The following is a 21,365-nucleotide window of genomic DNA, read 5'->3' on the forward strand; positions in this document are numbered from 1 at the left end:
CGTTTGGATGCTACCCGACCATCTGTTGAGTGTTTATTGTAGCCGTGGGAGGTGTCATGCTGAGCTTGGGCATCTTCTGCTGCAAAGAAGGACCTGGGAAGCGTCGAGAGCACCTTGGTGGGGCTGGGGGGGGAATGACAGTGCTGTTTTTCCTCTGTAGTTGAAGGGTTATCCGACTCATGGCTGCAGGGCTTGCCTGACGGGGGGGGAGCAGCAGAGTGAAAGAAGGACTCGTGGTGTGTCATTTCTCCCTTCCTTTGTAGGTGTTGCGTCGGCAGCAGGAGTGAAGCAGGAGGAAGACAGCGACTCTCCGTGGGATTCTGAGGTGCTTTCAGTGAGGGGCGCAGTGGGATCCCCGGTGGCGGGGGGAACCGCTCGGGAGTTTGCTTTGGACGTGGGCCCTAGCGCTGATGAGGCTCAGTTCCCTCTTTGGCCGCTTCTGCCATGTGTCTGCTCCTGTGAACTTGAGCAGCTTCTGCTCTGTGCAAGCTGTTCAGTCAGGACTGTGCCTAAGTAGGGTCTGCTGATGTCCTAGGTCTCATAGGAACTGGCCTTTGAATGTGATTTCTAGTGTAACACTGAAAGAGTACAGATTCTGGCTCTGCAAGTGCTTGGGAGGGTTGCTGCTTCTTTGCCACGGTACCCAATGAAATGAGTGTTTTTGGAACCGTGCAGCCAAGCAGTAAGCACAACAAAAAAAATCAGTGTAGGCTTGGAGCACTGTTTTGGGTTCTGAAAGGCCTGTTATACTTCCAGAGCCTGCCTGCCTTGACGGCATGCGTGAGTGCAGAACCAGCAGTGAAACGGCAGGTAATGCTTAAGTGACGATCCAAGTCGTGCTTGGGTATGACACCTGCAGCTTGATGCTGAAGTGTTTGTGGAAACTCCTTGCCCCACTCTCTGCTTGTTTGTGTTCTCACTCAACCAGGTGTCCGCAGATGCGAGAGAGAAGCGTGCAGGACACGAGGCTGCTGCCACACGAACAGATACAGATTTCCAGTACGACGGACAGGTGACTGTGTTAAAGACCCGTGAAGATGTTAGTGTAAAGGGAGCTGTTATTCCCAAATGAGTGCAGGAGGGAGACTGCAGAGAGTAGCAGATTCCAGATATACTTCAGAAGTATTGCAGAATTCATTTCTTTCCCTTTGTGAAATGGAAGAACTGCGCAAAGGACGAAAGCCCTGGGTTGGAAGTAGGAAGCCCTGGCTTTGATGGTCAGAGTAATATCTGCAGTCAGACCCTAGCTCTTGCTGTGCAGGACAGCACATTTTGCATTGTCTTAAAAGAGAAGAAAAACTGCTCAAGCCCACTAATACTAAGCCCTTTTTTAATGAATTAGGAAACAGCAACCCTCGTGAAGAGATGCCAACAGATTAGATGTCCTCAGGTGACCAGGATAGCTAGCGGTCTTCAGTTGTGCAGGCGCCTGCTGGTGGTGGGCAAAATTGCTTATCTTTGAGCTCACTCTGAAGACTGATGCAGTGAGTGAAAGGAAGAACGTAGTCCGTGTTCCTACCCTTTTCTTCATACGCATGTAACTAGTTCATTAGGGTATGGCCAGAGAGCTACAGCAGGAGGTTGCTGATGCTTCCCGTGGAGGAGTGACCACATGGGCGCTAGGAGCATCACGAGTCATTGAAAGAGTAGGCCTGGTGTTCCGGCGTTGTTTACGGCCGCCCGTAGGAAATTGAGATGGGGATGGGAGAGGCCAGTATGAAAGAGGATGAAGCAGCAGGGTTTTGGAGAGACGACTTGAGAGTCGAAGCAGTCGCCTTGTCTGTACGGAAAACGCAGCTGACTCGCGTGGGTCCTGGTTGTGGTTTTACAGTTGCAGGAGTCGGAAGAACAGCGTGTTCAGTCCGAGCGTTGTGCTCAGGACTTGAAGACGGCCCTGGAAAAGAAACAAAGAGAAGTGGTAGCTGTTTCCCAGCAACTGCAAGACCTTCTGGAAGCCTCCTCAGGAACTGTTAGCCTAAAACCTCTGGAAGAACGAGTGGGACGGTAAGGAACTGTCACGGTGAAGCAAGGCTTTGCTTTCTGGGACAGTGTAAAAGCAACAGGATTACCTTGCTGCATCACAGCAAGTTAATGCACAATTTTGAGAGAAGCTTTTGCTTTAGATGATGTTATTTCCCACTGTTGTGTCAGTATTTGTGCTCTTGTGTCTTCCCATAACGAGACCTGTGTTTCTTTTCAAGGCTTGAACTTGCAAACGCCAGCCTGGAAGGCAGAGTCCAGCAACAGACTGCTAGAATCAAAGTTCTTCAGAAAGAGCTGCGTGGCTCTGCCTCTGTAAGCCAGTCATGACTTTTGTTTTCCTGAGCTCCTGAGGCTAGCTCTGTGTGTGGGGGGGGAAATTTTCAGAAGAGATTGTCCTGGGGAGCCTAGGGGAAGTCATTTCCTGCAGCCTGCAGGTGATTGGCTGCAGTTGGTCCATTCCCAGGCTCTCTGGTTTTGAGAGTTTTCATGGGGCGCTCTGCTGCGTCCTACTTAACACTGTCTGAGGTAAAGGTTGGACACTGGTGTGCTGGCTTGAATGTTTGCTGCTTTATACCCGTCGTGGTGCTTAAGCCATCAGGCAGCCGCGCTTCAGGGGTTCCTGCCTTAAAGGCATTCTGCAGGTTAGCTTGTGGAATTGCCTTGGTGCCAAGCGCTTTGTCGCCGAGCCCTAACTGGCATCCTCGGACTGTGGCAAGAGTTCCGTTGCCCGGCCTCTGAGCACCTTCCCTGTTTAGTGGCTATGGATTCCTTGGCTGGAAGGTGTAAATCTGTAAAGTAACTTGAGGAACTCCAAAGATGCGCAGCTGCAACTAATGAAGGAATCCCACATTGCTAGGCAGTGTTATTTTCGGTGTGCTTGGTCTGAGTTGGTGGAGACAAGCCTTCAGTGAGGAGGAACTGCTTAGGCTCTGCAGAATGGCTGCTCCTTGGCATCTTGGTGTGTGTTGTTTTCCGTGAAGAGGTGAAGAGGAGTCCCTGTGGTGTCATTTGTGGAACCCTGTACGATGCTGCCTGGGAATGTCCAGGCATCCCGAATTCAGGGGTTAATAGCAGCTGAAGCAAGGCGCTTTCATCTGGGGCCTGCACAAAGCAAGTGGTTGTCGTGCTCTGTCTAGTGAGCGAGGGTCCTTGGTCCTACAGCCCCCCGTAGTTGTGGTTAATTAGGGCTGAAGAGGTGTTGAAAATAACGAGATGTGCAAGTGTAATTGTGGGCTGTACTGCAGCTGGCCAGAGAAGAAGGCAGGCAGTCACAGTGCTTATCCTTGCCTTTGGTGAAGATGGCGGGGTTTTTGGATATCCCGTGGATGAAGAAGCTACTCCTGTCTTTGCTCATTGATGACCATTTGTATGCCTCACAGCTCTGCCTCACAGCTCTGCCTCAAACGGCCCAGGCAATGGTTGCTGACAATTTTAGGGCAGCCTCAAGCTAAGGCTGTTCTGCTCCCTGGAACAGGGAGGGGTAGATAGTACAGGAGTAAGGAGAGGGAGGAATGTTTGAGGCATGTCTTTTTGGCAATACCTCTTAAATGTGGTGTGAACTTCAGTGTGGCTTTTAATGCTTCTGTAGGTTCATAACTGCCTGGAGGACTTGATCACTGGCTTATGGACAAGGTGCATGCCTTTGGAGGAAGACCAAAATCAGCAGGTGCATCAATGGTTGCTGTGAATTCCTTCTTCCAGGCTATGACTATTTTGTGCGCAGGCAGCTCAACCATCCAGGAGTTCCCTGACAGTGAACTTTTCTGAGGACCGCTGCCCACTGATTGCTGAAGATCCCCCAGAAGCTTTAAATTAAGCGGTGCTCTCCACTGATGGGGACACATAAGTAACCCCTGCTAGTAGCGGGTGGCCTTCCCTTTTGTGGGGGAGACAGACTATAGGTGTATTGCAGAAATCATTTCTTTACCTTTGTGAAGTGGAAGACCTGCCCGAAGGCTGAAAGCCCAGGGTTGGAAGTAGGAAGCTCTGGCTTTGATGATCAGAGTAATACCTGCAGTCCAGCTATGGCTCTTGCCCTTGCATCAGAGCAGATTGTGCGTTATCTTAAAAAGGAAGGAAACGCTCAAGCCCACGCTCTCAGCGTCTCTTCCAAGAAGAGTAATACTGAGCTGTTTTTTACATATTGGGAAAGAGCAGCCCTCATGAAGAGATGCTGACAGATTAGATGTCTTCAGGTGGCCAAAATGGCTAGAGGTCTTTGGTTGTGCAGGCGCCTGCAGGTGGTGGGCAAAGCTGCTTATCTTTGAGTTCACTCTGAAGACTGATGTAGCGAGTGAAAAGAAGAACACATTCCATGCTCCTGCCCTCTTCTTCATGCTCATGTAACAATGTTTCCTTAGGCTATGGCCGGACAGCTTCCGGAGGAGATTGCCGATGCTCTTGAACAGCAGTCGCTTCCAGAAGGCTCGCTTGGAGTTACAAAGCTTTGTTGCGGTGAGCTGAAGGAAGACAAACTGCGGTTGCAGGAGGAACTGGACAGGGTTAAAGCCAAGGTAGGCAAAACCTGTAACTACATTAATAAATGCGTTGACATTGTTCTTCCCTGTAAATGAGGAAAAAGGACAAAGCAGTATTCTGAGTATTCTGAGCAGTATTCAGGATGGGGATGGGAGAGGCCAGTATGAAAGAGGATGAAGCAGCAGGGTTTTGGAGAGACGACTTGAGAGTCGAAGCAGTCGCCTTGTCTGTACGGAAAACGCAGCTGACTCGCGTGGGTCCTGGCTGTGGTTTTACAGTTGCAGGAGTCGGAAGAACAGCGTGTTCAGTCCGAGCGTTGTGCTCAGGACTTGAAGACGGCCCTGGAAAAGAAACAAAGAGAAGTGGTAGCTGTTTCCCAGCAACTGCAAGACCTTCTGGAAGCCTCCTCAGGAACTGTTAGCCTAAAACCTCTGGAAGAACGAGTGGGACGGTAAGGAACTGTCACGGTGAAGCAAGGCTTTGCTTTCTGGGACAGTGTAAAAGCAACAGGATTACCTTGCTGCATCACAGCAAGTTAATGCACAATTTTGAGAGAAGCTTTTGCTTTAGATGATGTTATTTCCCACTGTTGTGTCAGTATTTGTGCTCTTGTGTCTTCCCATAACGAGACCTGTGTTTCTTTTCAAGGCTTGAACTTGCAAACGCCAGCCTGGAAGGCAGAGTCCAGCAACAGACTGCTAGAATCAAAGTTCTTCAGAAAGAGCTGCGTGGCTCTGCCTCTGTAAGCCAGTCATGACTTTTGTTTTCCTGAGCTCCTGAGGCTAGCTCTGTGTGTGGGGGGGGAAATTTTCAGAAGAGATTGTCCTGGGGAGCCTAGGGGAAGTCATTTCCTGCAGCCTGCAGACGATCCGTTGTGGTGCTTACCCCTGAAGCGCAGCTGCCTGATGGCTTTCCTGCCTTAAAGGCATTCTGCAGGTTAGCTTGTGGAATTGCCTTGGTGCCAAGCGCTTTGTCGCCGAGCCCTAACTGGCATCCTCGGACTGTGGCAAGAGTTCCGTTGCCCGGCCTCTGAGCACCTTCCCTGTTTAGTGGCTATGGATTCCTTGGCTGGAAGGTGTAAATCTGTAAAGTAACTTGAGGAACTCCAAAGATGCGCAGCTGCAACCAATGAAGGAATCCCACATTGCTAGGCAGTGTTATTTTCGGTGTGCTTGGTCTGAGTTGGTGGAGACAAGCCCTCAACGAAGGGAGACTGCTGGATCACTGGAACTGGGGGTAGATTGTAAAGGAGTAGGGAGATGGAGAAATGTTTGTGGCACTTCTTTTTGGTAATACCCCTTAAATGAGGTGTGAGCTTCAGTCTGGAAAGTGTCAGCGTGCCTTTTTTGCTTTTTTTAATGCTTCCGTAGGTTCATAATCGCCTGGAGGACCTGATCACTGGCTTACGGACAAGACGCGTGCTTTCGGAAGAAGACCCAAGTCAGCAGGTACATCAATGGTTGCTGTGAATTTCTTCTTCTAGTCTTTCAGGTTTTTGGGGGAGTTGGGTGTGTGTGTGTGTGTGTGTGTGTGTGTGTGTGGGCAGCTAAACCGTCCAAGAGTTCTGTAATGGTGAACTCCTCCAAGGGCCGTTGCCTGCTGATGGCTGAAGCTCCTCCTGAAGCTTTAAATGAAGCCCTGCTCTCCACTGATGTGGCTACATAAGTACCCCCTGCTAGTAGCAGAGGGACTGAGGAAGCTGTTCTTCAGGGTCTTTTCCACCTTTTCCCCGTGAGCCCCTAGTAGCAGGTGGCCTTCCCTTTTGTGGGGGGGGACAGGACGGAGGGAGGTGGGGGGGCTGGCAGGCAACTGTTTCTGTCCCTCAGTATTGGCCTGTTCAGTGGGAAAACTGAAGTGCTGACCTTTACGTGGGCATTCTGTCCCCTGGAGTTCTGCGGCCTTGGGCTAGCAGAGAGAGACGTCCTGCAACATCTGTGTGAGGAACGCTGTCTGCACCTAATGCTTATAGATGCCATTACTGAGTTATGTGTGCCATTTCTTCTTTCTGTTTGGAAAGTGTGAGAGCAAAAGCAAGTCAATGAAGAAGCTGGTAGAGTGGAAGCGACCAGCAGAAGCCCGACTGGAGCAGGAAATGAGAAGAAACATGGAACTGCAGAAAGAATGCAACAGGTAAGTATGGGTTTTTAGTACTTGTAAGAAGTATGGACTAGGCTGGGAGTCAAGCTTTATTTAACTTGACCCTAAGACTATGAGGACGTAACAGTTTGTGAGCACCTTCAAGCCTTGCGTTAGATCTTGCAAGTGGCTTCTGTACGTGAGCGTACGGTTTTAGGTAGGTGGAAGTGCAGGCTGCCCTGCAGTTGTTGTGGGGAGAGAGGGAGGGCAGGCAGAAGTCCGTCACCTCTGTTTTCAGGCCAAGGGAGTACCTCCATGGGAGCAGAGGAAATTTCGACCCTGCAAGTGATCTGTGGGAGGGAAATGATTTTTTTTCCCCTGGTTTGGGTTTGGGTTTTTGGGGGGTCCATAAGTCCTGGCCTGTCAGTCAGGTTACAAACAAGGTAAGCCCCATCCATGCTGCTTACCTAAGTGTATACGCAAAGGCTGACTGTCCCTGGGCTTCCTATTTTATGCGCTAATTTGCTGCACAGGTCCAGGAGGCTTCTTGAAAGAGCTATGAAGAAACTGAGGGCGTATGAGAGGCGAGAGAGTGAGTCCCAGTCGGATTTCCAGGGCGCAATGGAGGACACGCGTTCTGGAAGGGGCAGCGAAGTTGGTAGATTAAGAACAAAGGTGAGCTTTGGTTTGTTCGGGTTTTTTGCTGTTTTTGGAAGCCTGTATGATTTAATTCTGTTTCCTGTTGTTAATGATCTGGTGGCTGTGTTCCGAAGTGAGTGGATTTCCCCTGTGATCCCTGAAAATGCCTAACTAATCCTTTGGTAAGTGAAGAAGCGTTGCAATACCAGGGTGCTGGTGTGGGAAAGGTAAATTTCTGAGGAGCAAAGAGGAAGACGGAGTTTTAGTTGACCTTTGGGGCCTACTGAAACCTGCTACTTCCTGAAAGCGCTTGAAAACAAACTCCCGCTTTGATCTGGAAAGAACACGCCTTCTTCCTCCACTGCTTGAAAAGCTCCTTTCTGGAGCACTGTTGGCGAAGCTTTCAGTGTCACGGAAAGAAGAGGATGTGTCTCTTGTGAGTTCTGTCCTGAAGTAACCTGACTGTGTGACAAATATGTAACACTCCTCGCACCCCCTGTCCATCCAAAACGCCCCCTCCCCCCCCGATAGATATTGTTTCTGATGAAAGGAGAAGGTGTCCAGCTCTGTGGATATTTGGTTTCCTGTGAGCGTCTGAGGCTGAGGCTAAGTGAGTCTGTCCTTTCCCTGTCTACAGGTCCGTGAACTTTCCCACTGGCTGGCGACAGAGCGGAGAAGGTCGAGGCAGCTAGAAAAAGCAAATGAAGGCTTGCGCGAAGAGTTGGCTTGGCTGCATGGGAGCTGTGACAAACTGCGCAAGAGGAAGCAGCATCTGGAAGAAGAGGTGGTTGTCCTCAGGCGTCATTTAGAGGCCAAGATGATGGATCGCAGCCACGTAGAAGTCTATAAAAAGGAGGCTGAACAAAGAGCTGGGCGAGAGCTAAGGCAAAAACTGCAGGAAGTCAATCTCTTTCTGCAGGTAAACTTACTTCACCCTGGTATCTGTGGTCCAGTTGTGCCTTGTCATTCCTTCATTCTTTCCTGTTGTGATTTTTCAGTATTTCATGCTTCTGCCGTCAGGGCTGTGGGGTCATGGGCTCTTCACATCTTCAGGAGGTTGTTGAAGGGTGTGAGCTTGTTGAATGGTTGTCCTCAACCACTCTGAGATCCTGTGAATAATCTTCTCCACCCACGTAGGTCACTGGGGAATCGGGTAACAGCGCTAAGAGAAGAATTGCAAGGAGACTAGTGTCTTGCCGAGACAGAGGTTGCTTAGTCCCAGCTTTGACCGAAAACAAAGAAGTTGCGCTAAGAGTGTGTGTGCGTGTGTCTCTTTCCGCACAAAAAGGATTATGTAATGTGGTGCTTCTGGGTTTCGCCCTCCCTCGTTGAGGGAAGGGAGGAGGCACCGTTGCCTCCCTGAGTAAGGTTGTGCTCTTCCGGTTGGGGGTGTGATACAGACTGGGGGGAAAGTTCTCTTCTTCTCTCCTGGGGCTTGAAATTGCATGCTCTGCTTCAGACACAGGCAGCCACCCAGGACCGAGTGGAACGCATAAGAGCTGCTACTGAAGCTTCCACAGTAGGCCGACTGCAGCAGAGAATTAGGGATTTAGAAGATGAATTGGCTCTCACAAAACGCCTGCAGCGAGCCAGAGCTAATGTGGGGCTTGCGGAAGCTGGTGCTGCACATCGTCACGAGTGCTGCAGGAGCCGCTCTTTGACGACGAACCCCGTGGGCAATGCTTCCTCTGTGGCAGACCGAGTGGAAGCTCATATGGCTGAGGTAAGGCATTGTAAACCCATGTTATTCTCGAATTACCTTTAAAGAATATGAATAAGCTAGGTTCAGCTTTTAAGCTGAAAATGAGCATCATCAATGAGCATCCTAGCTCCAGGACACCCAATCCAGTAGTCTGAACGTGACTGCTGACCCTCACAATGCTGCAACCTCGGCAATACCTCTGGTCCGCGTGTGTCCCAGAATTAGCAGTCTGTGAGACAGCACGTTCCTCACAGAATGGTGAGCAGCGTATCACGAGGCTTGGGAACCGCATGGCAAGAGTTGGACAAGGGAGCGCATAATTCTTCACAGAATGCCCTGATCCGTTCCCTCCTTTGCACAGAGTGGAGGCAGGGGCAAGCTCTCCCCTTCCGTCTGTTTTATCCCTGAGAAGTATTCAGGCCCCTCTAATTCTAACGCAGTGCTGTGGTGCCCCCTGCGTACCAAGGGTCCTGTTTAAAGGACGTGTCGGCGTACCGTACCTGTACCCGTGCCGGTAATGTTCTGAAGTGGAGTTCCTAGGCTCTGAGCGTTGTCTCGTGGAGTCTCACAGGGTGATCCGGATGACTGCCCTCGGGCAACCCCCGCGGGTAAATAGTAAGTCAGCAGTGCTGTCTGAAAAAGAACCGTCAAGAGGTGACTGCTGCAAGGAAAGCCAGCTCGTTCTGGCCTGAGTCCTTTGGTAATGAGTAAATTAAGCAGCATTTTGGCTCTTCTCTGTGTCGGTATGTTGGTAGGTGAGCCTGTGTGTCTCTCAGAATTAGTGGTGATTCCCCCGGGGATTCAGCCTGAACTGCTTGCTCTCTACCTAAGCCCAGAAGCTGTATGCTCTCTGTTTGGACAGTCACTTCTAGATGTCCCGGCGTGCATCATGATGGAAAAAACCGCAGGCATCACGAGCCTTACCCGCTGTCAACAGTGTAAACGTGCTGCTTGTGCGCTTGTGGATAGATCTCTGACCTTCCCTGGTTGCTGTGAAGTCATTGTGCTTTTTGCTGTACTTTCTAAAAAGCAGAATATGAGAAAACTGATGAGTTGCGATTGCTTTGTGATGCAGTTAATGCCACACAATGCGTCTTGGTGGACAACGAATTTCTCTGTACTGTATTGGGGATGATGTTTCCCGTTCTTATTCTGCATTACAGCTGGGTTTCCAAAGGCTGTAGAAGCTAGTACTACAAGCATGTAACTATTGAGGTCTTCAGGGTATCCTGTATATACTTCCAGGTGCGGCGGGAATGGTCAAAAATATCGCTGAAGAACTTGAGCAAGGTAATTTGTCAGGATATGTTAGCAGTGTTGTGAAGGAAGATGACCGTTCCTAGTTTCTGGACACAACTACTTGAAAGCTGTCAAGCTCCTGTGCTAAGCACAGCTGTTTTCTACTAGCTTTCCAAGCTAGAGCTTTATGTGAAAACTTCCTGCTTATCCAAATAATAGTGGCACAGAATTTATGCAGTTGCCTTTAAGAAAAACAGAAAAAACAGTGTACACGCTTGTACACACACACCCCGCGCCCCCCCCCCCCCCCCCCAGTGCCCTGAATAATCCCACCTCTTTGTGTTAATTGTTCCTCCAGAGCCACGGCTTTGCAGTGACTGGGCCTGTTTCAAAGCAGGTAGCCCCGGAGAGCAATTCCTTCTGTCCCAGTGGTCCTTAATCTCCGAGCGAGCGGCTGGCTGTTGCTTTCTAGCTCTTTGCATTTGCCTGGACGGACACAAGTCCGTTGCATTAAAGCCGTTTGCATTGTGAATGGAGTTGCCTGTCTCCTGGGAGTAATAGGGTTTGTTTGGTTTGGGGACTTGTTACCTTTTCCTACTGTGACACTAACATAGGGCATTTTCTCCCCCCTCTGCTGCCCCCCCTTCCTCAGCAATGGCTGAACTGAAAATTGGATCGGCTGGAGCTTCTGCCTGGGCATCTGCTGAAGGATCCTCAGAAAACGGAGACCAGGAGCCACTTTCCAGGGCAATGTAAGAGTATCACGCCGTTTCCGCCAAAAACGATGTGCTCTGACTTGGACAAAAATGCTAGGGAGCAGCCGCTCTGGAAGTAGCTGCGTTTGCCGTTTCATGCCTGCCGAAGTGGTGAGCCAGCAGAAGATGCTGGGGCAGAGGAAGTCCCCATTCCAGAAAGCTAAGAGTGGTTATCCTGAGACGAATGAAGCCTGGGGAAATGTGCCTTCTGCCTCTTAACGGAGTGGTGTGTAGATAATAACACGCTGTATTTAAATGAAAGTATTCTGTTCCAACTTGGTACTTAATAAATTTTGCAGTCTAGTACCTGTCTCTGTTTCATTCCGTTCCCCCTCCTGACTTTGCCTGCCCTGCCCATGTGGCTGTACCCTCTTGCTCCGTCTGCTTGTGTCTCTTACAGAATAGTAGCTGTCAGACTGCTGCCAAAGGGGGAACACTGGCAGGAGTCTGGCCTGTTGCTGCCTGTGGCTGCAAGGCGGGGGTCCTCTTCCTCAGTGGAGGCCGCAAGCAGGAGTGTGTTAAGACGGGGGCCTCGACTTCAGGTCTTGCTAATACTGGGGCACTTGACTCCGGCTGCCTTTCAGAACAAGGCTTCCTGTGGTCTAGGCAGAAGGGAGGGAGAGGGCTCCTGGTAGCCGTGAAAGGTTGCAAAGCCCACCAGTCTGGAAGGGTATCTGGTCCACGTGGAGTCAGCAACGGGGAAAGGGGGGAAGACATTTCTCTGCCCTGCAGCATGACTGGCAAGGCTGACCTTCTGTTCAGTGCTGGGCACTTGCTTTTCTCTCTCCAAAGCAAAAGCAAGTGCAGAAAGTCTGTGCCTTCCCTTTGTGTCGTCCTTTTGACAAACTCTGACATGAACTGTTTTCAAATGGTTCCCAGCCTGCTTCTGTCCCGCTGGCTGTCAGCGAGAGGTGCAGAAGCAGGACTGAACCTCAGCGCTGGCATCTGCCATAACAGGAGCTGGTGATGGTTACAGTGCGGCTAGGGAAAAGTCCCGTCAGCTCCTCAACTTCAGCGTGCATCTGCGCTGCCAGTGCAAGGCCACTCTCGATGATGTGTGAGAGGTCATGGCAATCGCGGGAGGTTCCTGAGGCCTGGCCCACAGCAGCTGTCCCTCCTGCCTTGAAGAGGGGCAAGAAGCGGGACCCAGGGAGCTACAAGCGGGCCAGCGGCACCTCGAGGCCTGGCAAGCTGATGGAGCAGAGCCTCCCGGAAGCCCTTTCCAAAGACGTGGAGGCCCAGAAGGTGACTGGGAGTAGTCGGCATGGATTTACCATGAGGCGGTAATGTGCTCTTGTCGCAAAGAAGGCCAACGTTATCCTGGGCTGCATTAGGCAGAGTGTTGCCAGTGGGTCAAGGGAGGTAATTCTCCCCCTCTACCTCATCCCGGGTGAGGCTGCATCTGGCGTAGTGTGTCCCGTTCTGGGCTCTGCAGTAGAAGAGAGAGATGGAGCTACTGGAGCAAGTCCAGCGAAGGGCTACTAAGATGATTATGGGCCTGGAGTTTTTCTCATATGAGGAAAGGCTGCGAGAGCTGGCATTGTTCTGCCTGGAGAAGAGAAGACTGAGGCGGGATCTTACCAATGTTTATAAATATCTGAAGGGAGGGTGTAAGGAAGATGGGGTCAGACTTTTTTCAGTGGTGCCTAGTGGTAGGATGAGAGGCAAAGGGCAGAAACTGAAACACAGTTGCATCTGAACATAAGGAACGACTTTTTTACGGTGAGGATGACCGAGTACTGGAACAGGTGGCCCAGAGAGATTGTGGAGTCTCCATCCTTGGAGATGTTCAAAAGCCATCTGGATGGGGCCCTGCGCAACGTGCTTCAGGTGATCCTGCATGGTTTTACAAAGGAGGAAACCATGCCTGACCAACCTGAGAGCCTTCTACGACAAAGCGACAAACTCTCTGGCCAAGGGCAGAGCAGGGGAGAGCGTTTATCTTGCCTTCAGCAAGGCTGCCAGCACTGTCTCCCCTAACATCCTCCTAGACAAACTGATGAAGTTCAGGCAAGGTAAGTGGAGGATGAGGTGGCACATGCAGTGAAGGGCCACAAAGATGATCAGGGGCTTGGAGCACCTGCCCTGCCTGGAGAGGCTGCGAGAGCTGGGCCTGCTCAGCCTGAAGAAGAGGCGGCTCCGGGGGCATCTTACTCTGTATAAATAAATCCCTGTGGGAATACCTGATTGGGGTGGGGGGGGTGGTGAAGAAGGCAGAGCCAGGCTCTTCTCAGTGGTGCCCAGGAAAGGCCAGGAAGCAATGGGCACAAACTGAAATAGGGGAAACTCCATTTAAACATAAGGAAAGCTTCTTTTGCGGGGAGGGTGGTCCGGGAGCGGCCAGGGCCGGCTGCTCCAGCAGGGATGGGGAGCCGGGAGCTGAGGGTGGTGACGTGGCTACCAGGGCAGGGGCCTCGCCAGCCAAGGCCCAGCCCCACCGTAGGCAAGTGAGGGAGCAGGGCAGTCTCAGCGGTGGCAGCCAGGCTCAGCCGGCAGCCCCGGTCGCCAGGGAAGTTAGAGCTGGTGCAGCAGGTCCGAGGTCGGGCCAGGAAGTCAGAGCGCAGGTTGGGTTGGGGTTCAGGCCAGCGCTGGTAACCAGCCCCCGGCACAGGCTGCTCAGGGCCTGTTAGTGCCCAGAGAGGGGCTGGAGCCTCCATCCTCGGAGACACTCAAACCCCGGCTGCACACAGCCCTGAGCAACCTGCTCTGCATGAGCCTGCTTGCAGCAGGGGCCTGGCCCAGAGCACCTCCCGCAGCCCCTCCCGACCTCAGCCCTCCCGTGACTCTGCAATTGCAGCGCTGAAGCCCGGCGGGAAGCCTCATCCATCTCAGCAACAGCTCAGCAGGCTCCTCTGCCAACGCACCGGCAACAAGGAGAACCTAAACACTGTTTTCTGTACTCAGCAGCAAAGGAGCCAGGACAAAGGGCGCCAGGGCCTCAGGAAGGGCAGCGCTCTGCAAACCCTCGCAGGAGCAGCAGTCACAGGCCGCTCCAGGCCCAAACAAGCGCGGCCTCAAGGCAGGAGAGCGGAGGCAAGGGCCCTCTCGCCAGGCATCGCTGCACCCAAATTCTCCCGCTCCTCAAGGCGAAGAACTGCTCAGGGAGGCTCTGTCGCAATCGTCTCTGCCTTCACGGCTACGAGAGGGGAGCCGGGAGCTGCAGGAACCAAGAAAACACCAGGAGCCCCAAATCCCCAAGCCTCCATTTACAAACAGGAGGAGCAGCAGTGAAAGCCTGGCAAGAAGGGCCCAAACCGAGGAACAGCAGTAGCAGCTGAGGTGTTTGAAGAAACCACGTTGCCTGCTTTCTGGAGCCTTTGCGGGGACCAGCGTGTTTCTATTTCCCCGGAGCCGCCGGGCGCCCACAGGGGCGTGCGCAGTTCGCTAGCAGACTTTCAGCCGGGCTGGCCAGCGAGCAGGCGGCCCCAGCTCTGGGCACAGGCAGCGGGCAGGCTGAGAGGCCGAGCTGACGCTGCCAGGAGCTGCAAGCACAGGGGTGCTGGCGAGTCTGCAGAGCTGAGGGAGCGCGTTTCTGTGCGCGCGTGAACCTCCAGCACCCGGAAAGGAGGCTGCACGTCCTCTGCTACTGGGGCCTCGCCTGGATGCAAGCACAGGCGCTGCCTTGGGGCAGTGTCACGTCCCACCTACAAGGGGGGGAGGGTGACCCAGGTTTGCAAATCCCCTCGGTATGGATTGAGGGCGAAACGGCACTCAAGGTCCGTTCATACACATCAACCTTAATGGAACAAATATTCGGCGGACATTGGTCCTCTAACAATTATACCTGCCTCAGCTCTGCGGCTTTATGGGGAACCAAGGTGGCCTTAACTGTGTGAAAAGGAAAGCAAGCCCGAAAGCAAGCAAGAGAGCGAGAGCGAATCGCCAGTTGTGGATCCAGCACTGGACCTGCCAACAGCAGTGTTCAGTGTAGAGAGAAACCACCCACCCAGGGCTCCTACGTGCGCCTGTTTTTTTGTGCCAGCTCCTGGGCTTCTGGAACCTTCTCTCAGCCCAGTCTCAGGAGTGGCTGAGACACACGTCGGCTCAGGGCAGTGGCACCAATGAGCCAAGGGGAGTGAGCCTGGGACCCTCCCTGGGGCTCTGGTCCCAGGAGCAGCTGCTCGAGTTCACAGTGCTGTTACTTGGGCCTCGTCCCCTACAGGGAGGGAACCCCCAGCGCCGGAGCCCTGCGAGGCGCTCCCAGCGCCGCCCCCCGCCCCGGCCGCGCCCCGCAGGCGGCGGCAGCGCCGACTCGCCGCCGGCCCGCCCGGAGCCCCGCCCCCGCGGCGTCACGCGGCGCCCTGTGACGCCCCCGAGCGCCCCCGCCGCGGCTGTTGCGCATCGGCCTCTGGAGGCAGCGCCCTCAGCGTGTGGCCGCTGCTGCCGCAGCACCGGCGCGTCCTCGCTGGGCGCCTCTCTCGGAGCCTCGCTGCGCCCTGCCCTCGGCCCCGGCCCCGGCCCCGGCCCGGGGACTGCGAGCCCGGTGCCCCCAGCCCCGCGGCCCACCGGGGCTCGGCTCCTCTGCCCCCGCCCGAGGCGGGGCCGTGTCCGTGTCTGCGTCCCTGCTGCAGCATGAAGAGGCTCCTGGGGCTCTTCGGCAAGGGGCCGCCTGCGCGCGGCAGCGCTTCCCTGCCCTGCATGGGCGCCGCCTACGAGCTCCGCGAGAATGAGCTGGGCAAGCTGCACCGCGCGGCCGCCAGCGGCGACCTGGCGCAGGTGCGGCGGCCACGGTGGCTGCTGAGACCCGGCCTCAACGGGCGGGACCAGGCGAAGCGGTGAGGGGGGCGGTGGCGCCCGCGGGCCGGGCTCTGGGCGGTGCCGCGAGCGTGGGGGCGGCGCGAGGGGCGGCCGCGAGGGCCGGGCCGCGGCGGCGGTGCCGGCTGTGGCCGCGGCGGCGGGCGGAGGGGGCGGCGGCGGCGGCGGCCCGGCCGCGTGCCCGGAGGCGCCGGCGCAGCTGCGAGGCTGCGGCGGGCCCGTGCTGCCGGCAGAGAGGTCTCCTTTGCTGGGCGAGGCGAGGCGAGGCGAGGCTGAGGAGGGCGGAAACGAGGGGGCAGGTTTTGCGAGCGGCCTCTCCCGCAGCGTCGCCTGTGCTGCCTGCGTGGCAGCAGCCCTCTCGAGGTGCTCGCGGGATCCTTCGTAGCCGCGTCGGCTGCGGTGGTTTGAGCTGAGGCGTTTGGCAGTTTGAAGGGCCTCCTGTCTTCCAGGCGCGGCACAGCACGGCACGGCTTTGCCTGGAAGGAAGGCAGGAAGTGCCGTTTCCTTCAGCTGGTGAGGGCTGGTGGAAAGGCAGTCGTGCTCCCTCGGGGTGGACGCTGTGTGAGAAGGGCAGTCACAGCTGGGGGCAAGACAGAGGGCTGCTCTGCTGCTGTCGGCATGACAGGGTCGAGGGGGAAGGTTTCTGCTCTCTGGTTTGCCAGGTGTTGCCGAGGGCCCTTGGGAGTGAGCGCGTCCTCGTGTTTGCTGCAGTAGTAAGCTCGGGGGAAGGAGAGAAGGCACGAATTCCCGAAAAGCACAGCGCGGGGCTGATGTGATGGTGTCCTGCAACCCATCTCCTTAGCCTCTGGCACGGTGTTGTCACGTGAGCGATGCTGGCGGAAGCTCGAGGTTCCCTTGCCGCAGGCTTAAGGCGCCCGAGCCTTGGTCGTCCTTGCTGGGCGGTGTGCGTAGTGCTGCTGGAGGCAGCGGCCAGTTGCCTGGGCAGAGGGATGGAGGGCAGCAGTTTCAGAGCGGCAGCCTGAGGCTGTGCGGGAAGAATCCTGTGCCTGGGCGCAGGACTGCGTCCGCAGGGAGCCGGGTGCGGAGCGGAGTGAACGTCGTCTTCATAAACGAGTGGGGGGGGTGAGGTGGATGTTTCCTAGCCGGTCTCTGCCTTTGGGCGTGCAACTGCCGTCATTGCTGAAGGGATGAGAAACTTTTTCTAAGCTTGTTTTTTGGAACCGGAAAGCAGTGGCCCTACACACGTGACATAGGCAGGAGCGGTCTCTTCAGCTTTCTCTCTGTCTGTGTTAATGTAATATATTTACTTTCTAGGACACCTCTGCATCTTGCTTGCGCTAATGGACATGCGGAGGTTGTTTCGTACTTAGTAGAGAGGAAGTGCAAGCTCAATCCTCGTGATAATTTTGAGAGATCGCCACTGATGAAGGTACGTGGAGTATGTGATGCTGTTGTAGGTAGGACTTAGAAGTTAAGCACTGAGCGATCCATCTCTTGGGTGATTCGTGACCTGGGTATGGGTGGAGATCGCGTTGTGCTTGGTGCCGAATAGGCATCCGGTACCTAATCTTTGACCGCGTTCTTGTTTTCTGAGGTTGGCAAGCGGTGGGAGTTGTGACAGAGGGAAACGTAGTTGCTGGAAATGTTTCTTTTTCCCGGTGTTGTTTCCAGGCGGTACAGTGCCAGCAAGAACAATGTGTCGCCATTCTGCTAGCGCATGGTGCCGACCCTAATCTTGCAGATGCTCTCGGCAACACTGCCCTTCACCTCGCTGCCCTTGCTCCTAACACCTCTCTAGCAGGGCAGTTACTGGAGCACAATGCCCATATTGATGCGCAGAATAAGGTAAGCGTAGAATGTGGGTAAGGCGTCTCTTGGAAAGCAAAAGTTGCTTCACTTCTCTGTGTTTTTCTAACTGGGGGGGATTTATGCTTTCAGGTGGGATACACGCCCCTCGCTCTTGCCGTGTCCGAGCATCACAAAGAGATGGTGGAGTTCCTGCTTAGAAAAGGAGCTGACGTGCACACTCGAGATCAGCCTGAAAGGTGAAGGGCTCGTCACAACAGGGTGTGGGTCTCCTGAGTATTCTTCAAGTTTGACTGAGGAGAGGCGTGGGCGTGAGCCTCTAAAAGGCACAAGTAGCCACAGAGAAGCAGTTCCCTCTGCGTGGCTTTTGAAAAGTGCTCTGCGCTTGGCTGCTGTCATGCCTCACTGGACGCCTTCCGCCTTGAGGACTGCCAGAAAGCATTGTGTCTGGTCGCCACGAGGCAGGGAACTTGCCGTTAGTTCGGCAGCATTGCTGTTAGGCAGGAGCGGGTTTTTACAGCCCAGGCGTAGTTGGTATGTAAATGCTGTCTCGCGGGCAGCGTTGTCTCTCTGTCCTGACACTCGCTTTGACAACGGGTGCGCATTGAGACGAGAGAGGTTCCAAGTGGATGTGAGGAGAATCTTCTTTGCCGTGAGGACGGTGACATGTCGGAACGGGTTGCGCGAGGAGGTTGTGCAGCCTCCCTGCTTGGCGGCTTGGAAGACCAGACCGAGTAAAGCGCTGAGCAACCCGGTGTGGCCTCGTAGCTGCACGTGCTTTGGGGTGGTGTTTGGCCGCGAGCGGTCTCGAGGCCCCTTCCGACCCGAGTTCTCCTGTGCTTCCGTGTAGTTGGCTTTGCTTTCCTTCTGCCTGTGGGAAAGGGGGAAGTAGTTGTTTGGGGAGCAAACAGGGATGAAAGTAACGGCAGTGAAACGTGTGTATCGGCTGATACATTTCCTCTCATCTTTTGGATGCTCTAGGACCCCTCTTATGCTTGCTGCTTCTGCTGGGGACATGAGCATCATAGAAGTTCTTCTTGGCTACAGTGCTGATCTTTCCCAGAAAGACATTCTGGGACGGACAGCAGAAGATTATGCTGCTACTTCTGGGCACGCTCAGTAAGTGCTTTAGGTCACCGTCAGAGTTGCTAAGTTGTCTGGATGTGCGTGTTGGCTTAAGGGCACGCTTGGTAACAGCAGCAAGGTTTAGTGATGCACGGAGACCTTTGCTGAAGCTGGGCGAGATGGAATCTTCTGGTACGTGTTGCTCCCGTGTCAAGTGTGAATTGGGAAATTTTCCTCGACTTCCACCCAAAATGCTCCGTTAGGTTTCAAGTTTGCAATGCTGAGCTCACGTCCGAGCAACGCAAAGTCTGAAAAGTGTGTCTTTGCCAAGTGAAGTGTATATAAGCCCCTGCCCAGACCAGCGCTTGACCCCAAATCTAGAGCTCATTTCTTCTCCCTTTCTCCTAGCCTGTATGGAGGGAAGCAGGAAAGAAGGGGGCCTGGGTGTGTGTAACTAGCATGTGTGTGCGACCTTACCAGTTGGCTCTGAATAGGCGTAGGATGGAGAATAAATGGCTATTTGTATTCTAGAAGCGGTGTATGCAAGGATGCTGCTGTTCTTAGTGACGGTATTTCCTTTCTTTCTGTACACAGTGTTAGTCAACACCTGGCAGACTGCACAGAGAAGAAAAATGCGGGAGAAGCTTCTGCAGGCGGCACAAGAGGCATGCCAGTGCTTAGCACGCCTCCTGGAGCAGGAGCTGCTGGCTTTGCATTGGGTGCCTGTGCTCTGGCTGGCGGAGGTAGGATCCCTAACCGTGGAGGAGCTGAGGAGGAAAATCCCCACGGCCTTTTCTTTTGGTGGCTTGTGCTGTTGAAGCTTATCGTGTTCAGCACTGACTTTGTGTGCTACTCCATCTGAGGCCTCCACTAAAGTTTTGTAAATGCGCTTCTGTGTTGCTGACTGGACCCATGTCTTGCGAGGCTGTGAGGGTGCTTCTATAATTAGTGTGTTAGCCGTCCATTCGGAGGGTTGTTGCCTGTTGGATTTCCCCATGTTTATAGACAGGGGCTTTCCTTTTTTTCTTAAAAAAAAAAAAAAAAAAAAAAAAAAATCGGTGGTTTGGGGCATGCTTTTGTTCGTGCTGTCTCGCATGGCTGTTTCACTCCAGGTAGGCCTGTGGAATTGTCCATGTTACATGCCTGTAGGCACTGTTGACATTCAAAGGTGCTAAGAATTAATCATGCCAATTGCTATTTGAACAGTGAGAGACGACATTTCGCATGGCTACTTTGTAAGGTGAGAGTTGAACAGTACCTTTTCCCAAATACTTTAACCTGCCTAAAAAGAGGAAAGACGGGAGAGAGACGCGGTCCTTCTTGCCTTTTCTTTTCAAGCCTGTTGGAGGAAGAGGAGAGTGATGACAGCCTTCCTGCTTGTGAGAAAGAAAGACGCTGTTTAGCTGCCAAGGTAAAGTGCCTCACCAGGCAACATTTCCCACGAAACGACTGACTTGCAGGGAGGACCTGTCTGGATTTGAGCGAAAGCACGTTTCCAGGCAGGTGGTTTCCTCCCGCAAAGCGGTCTCCTGCCTGCACCCTTTCTGCTGCTGTGAGCTGTTTCCTGCAAGACTTGTAGCCGCAGCAGAGCATGCAGCAGTCTTGCTGTTGTGGGGGGAAAGAGCAGTAGGTGACAAGAAAAACGACCACATGGTTTTCCTCATCTGAGTCAGATTTCTAGACCGTGAAAGTTGATCAGCTCCTAGACTGCCTATTCTTTTGTCCTCCAGACCTTGCTCTTTGTTTCCAGTAACTTTGGTGATAGAATTGTGACGGATATGGAAGAAGGGCATTTATTGATCAAAATCTGCAGAAATGCTTCATGCCCTGGCTCTCCCTTCCTCCTTGTCAGGTTCCTCAAGTGTGCTTGGGGGGGCAGTTGCTCAAGCGGGTCTTTTTTTCTGCTGCCTGATGCGGATGGCATTCCAGGCTTGTGCGTGATCTCACACCGCCTGTTTCCCCTCTCTTTTTTCCTGTTTGTTTGTTTATCCAGATGAGGTGTTTGGCGTTGGGAGTGGGCTGTGATGAAGAATCCGATTCTGGTGCTGAAACCCCCCCTGTACTGCTGGAGATGCAGGCATGTTTGATTTTTAAGCGGGCTCTGTTTCTTTCAGTGACCTTTGAGAGACTGTCGCAGATGTTGTCTGTGAAGAGCTACTGCAGCCTAGTAAGATGTGATAGTGGTTTGAAGTGTGAAAGTGAGGAAAGAGAAGGAGGCTTGACTAAGGTTGTCTGAGAAGCAGGCAGCCGTTGGTTTTCCTTGGTGCAAAGGAGGGGGAAAGGGTGTGTGCGCTCCTGGCTGTTGTAACCTAGGTGAGGCCAGGGTCAGACTGTGTGCAGGCAGTGCTTGTCAGGGGCTTTGCAGAACTGGAGCAGGACGTTTGGGACGTTGGGTATTGCTGTCTACTCAAAGAGGTTCCTGAGGAAAAACCGCAGGCCTCGTAGAAGAGAAGTCAGAACTTTTCCCTGCGTGGGTGCCGAGAAGAGGAGTATTTTGGAAGGTGTGGATTGCCTGTGCAGAGGATGCTTGTTTCTGTTCTTTCTCACTCTTTTGGCTGGCCTCTTCTAGGAGGAGTCACCTGAAGGGGAGGGAGAGGAGGAGCACCAGCAGCCTCAAGTTGCGAATGCTGCAGAAGCCCCTGCTGGTGTGAGAGGTGAGTTAATAAACATTGATCCCCTTTGTTTCTTTGCTAGTTGTGCTGCGTCAGTGAACGGAAGTGGTGGCCTGGTGGGGGAGAGGTTGCCTGATGGAGGAGAGCAGCAGTCATTTCTCCCTTCCTTTGTAGGTGTTACGTCGGCAGCAGGAGTGAAGCAGGAGGAAGACAGCGACTCTCCGTGGGATTCTGAGGTGCTTTCAGTGAGGGGCGCAGTGGGATCCCCGGTGGCGGGGGGAACCGCTCGGGAGT

At 53.7% G+C, this 21,365-nt stretch overlaps 2 protein-coding genes and 2 long non-coding RNA genes across 4 annotated transcripts; all 4 read left to right on the forward strand.

The window, feature by feature from the left end:
* Positions 1–736: 736 nt before the first annotated feature.
* Positions 737–1,999, forward strand: LOC135327574 (uncharacterized). The gene is made up of 3 exons (XR_010387895.1): positions 737–810; positions 929–1,012; positions 1,832–1,999. It is a non-coding gene; the product is annotated as an uncharacterized LOC135327574 (long non-coding RNA).
* A 3,123-nt stretch (positions 2,000–5,122) lies between these two features.
* LOC135327248 (ankyrin repeat domain-containing protein 26-like) lies at positions 5,123–9,033 on the forward strand. Its single transcript, XM_064505399.1, has 7 exons — positions 5,123–5,203; positions 5,832–5,909; positions 6,479–6,591; positions 7,071–7,212; positions 7,814–8,095; positions 8,636–8,899; positions 8,944–9,033. The coding sequence occupies exons 3-7, from the start codon at positions 6,500–6,502 to the stop codon at positions 9,031–9,033; spliced, it is 870 nt and encodes a 289-aa protein (XP_064361469.1). The 5' UTR covers positions 5,123–5,203; positions 5,832–5,909; positions 6,479–6,499.
* An 858-nt stretch (positions 9,034–9,891) lies between these two features.
* LOC135327576 (uncharacterized) lies at positions 9,892–11,175 on the forward strand. Its single transcript, XR_010387897.1, has 2 exons — positions 9,892–10,168; positions 10,770–11,175. It is a non-coding gene; the product is annotated as an uncharacterized LOC135327576 (long non-coding RNA).
* A 4,033-nt stretch (positions 11,176–15,208) lies between these two features.
* Positions 15,209–20,695, forward strand: LOC135327249 (ankyrin repeat domain-containing protein 7-like). The gene is made up of 9 exons (XM_064505400.1): positions 15,209–15,647; positions 16,903–17,017; positions 17,260–17,433; positions 17,527–17,633; positions 18,376–18,513; positions 19,054–19,202; positions 19,666–19,699; positions 19,798–19,870; positions 20,453–20,695. The coding sequence occupies exons 1-9, from the start codon at positions 15,445–15,447 to the stop codon at positions 20,693–20,695; spliced, it is 1,236 nt and encodes a 411-aa protein (XP_064361470.1). The 5' UTR covers positions 15,209–15,444.
* Positions 20,696–21,365: the final 670 nt, after the last annotated feature.

Source organism: Dromaius novaehollandiae, chromosome 1 (genome assembly GCF_036370855.1).
Source record: "Dromaius novaehollandiae isolate bDroNov1 chromosome 1, bDroNov1.hap1, whole genome shotgun sequence".
In the NCBI taxonomy this organism is placed as follows: domain Eukaryota; kingdom Metazoa; phylum Chordata; class Aves; order Casuariiformes; family Dromaiidae; genus Dromaius; species Dromaius novaehollandiae.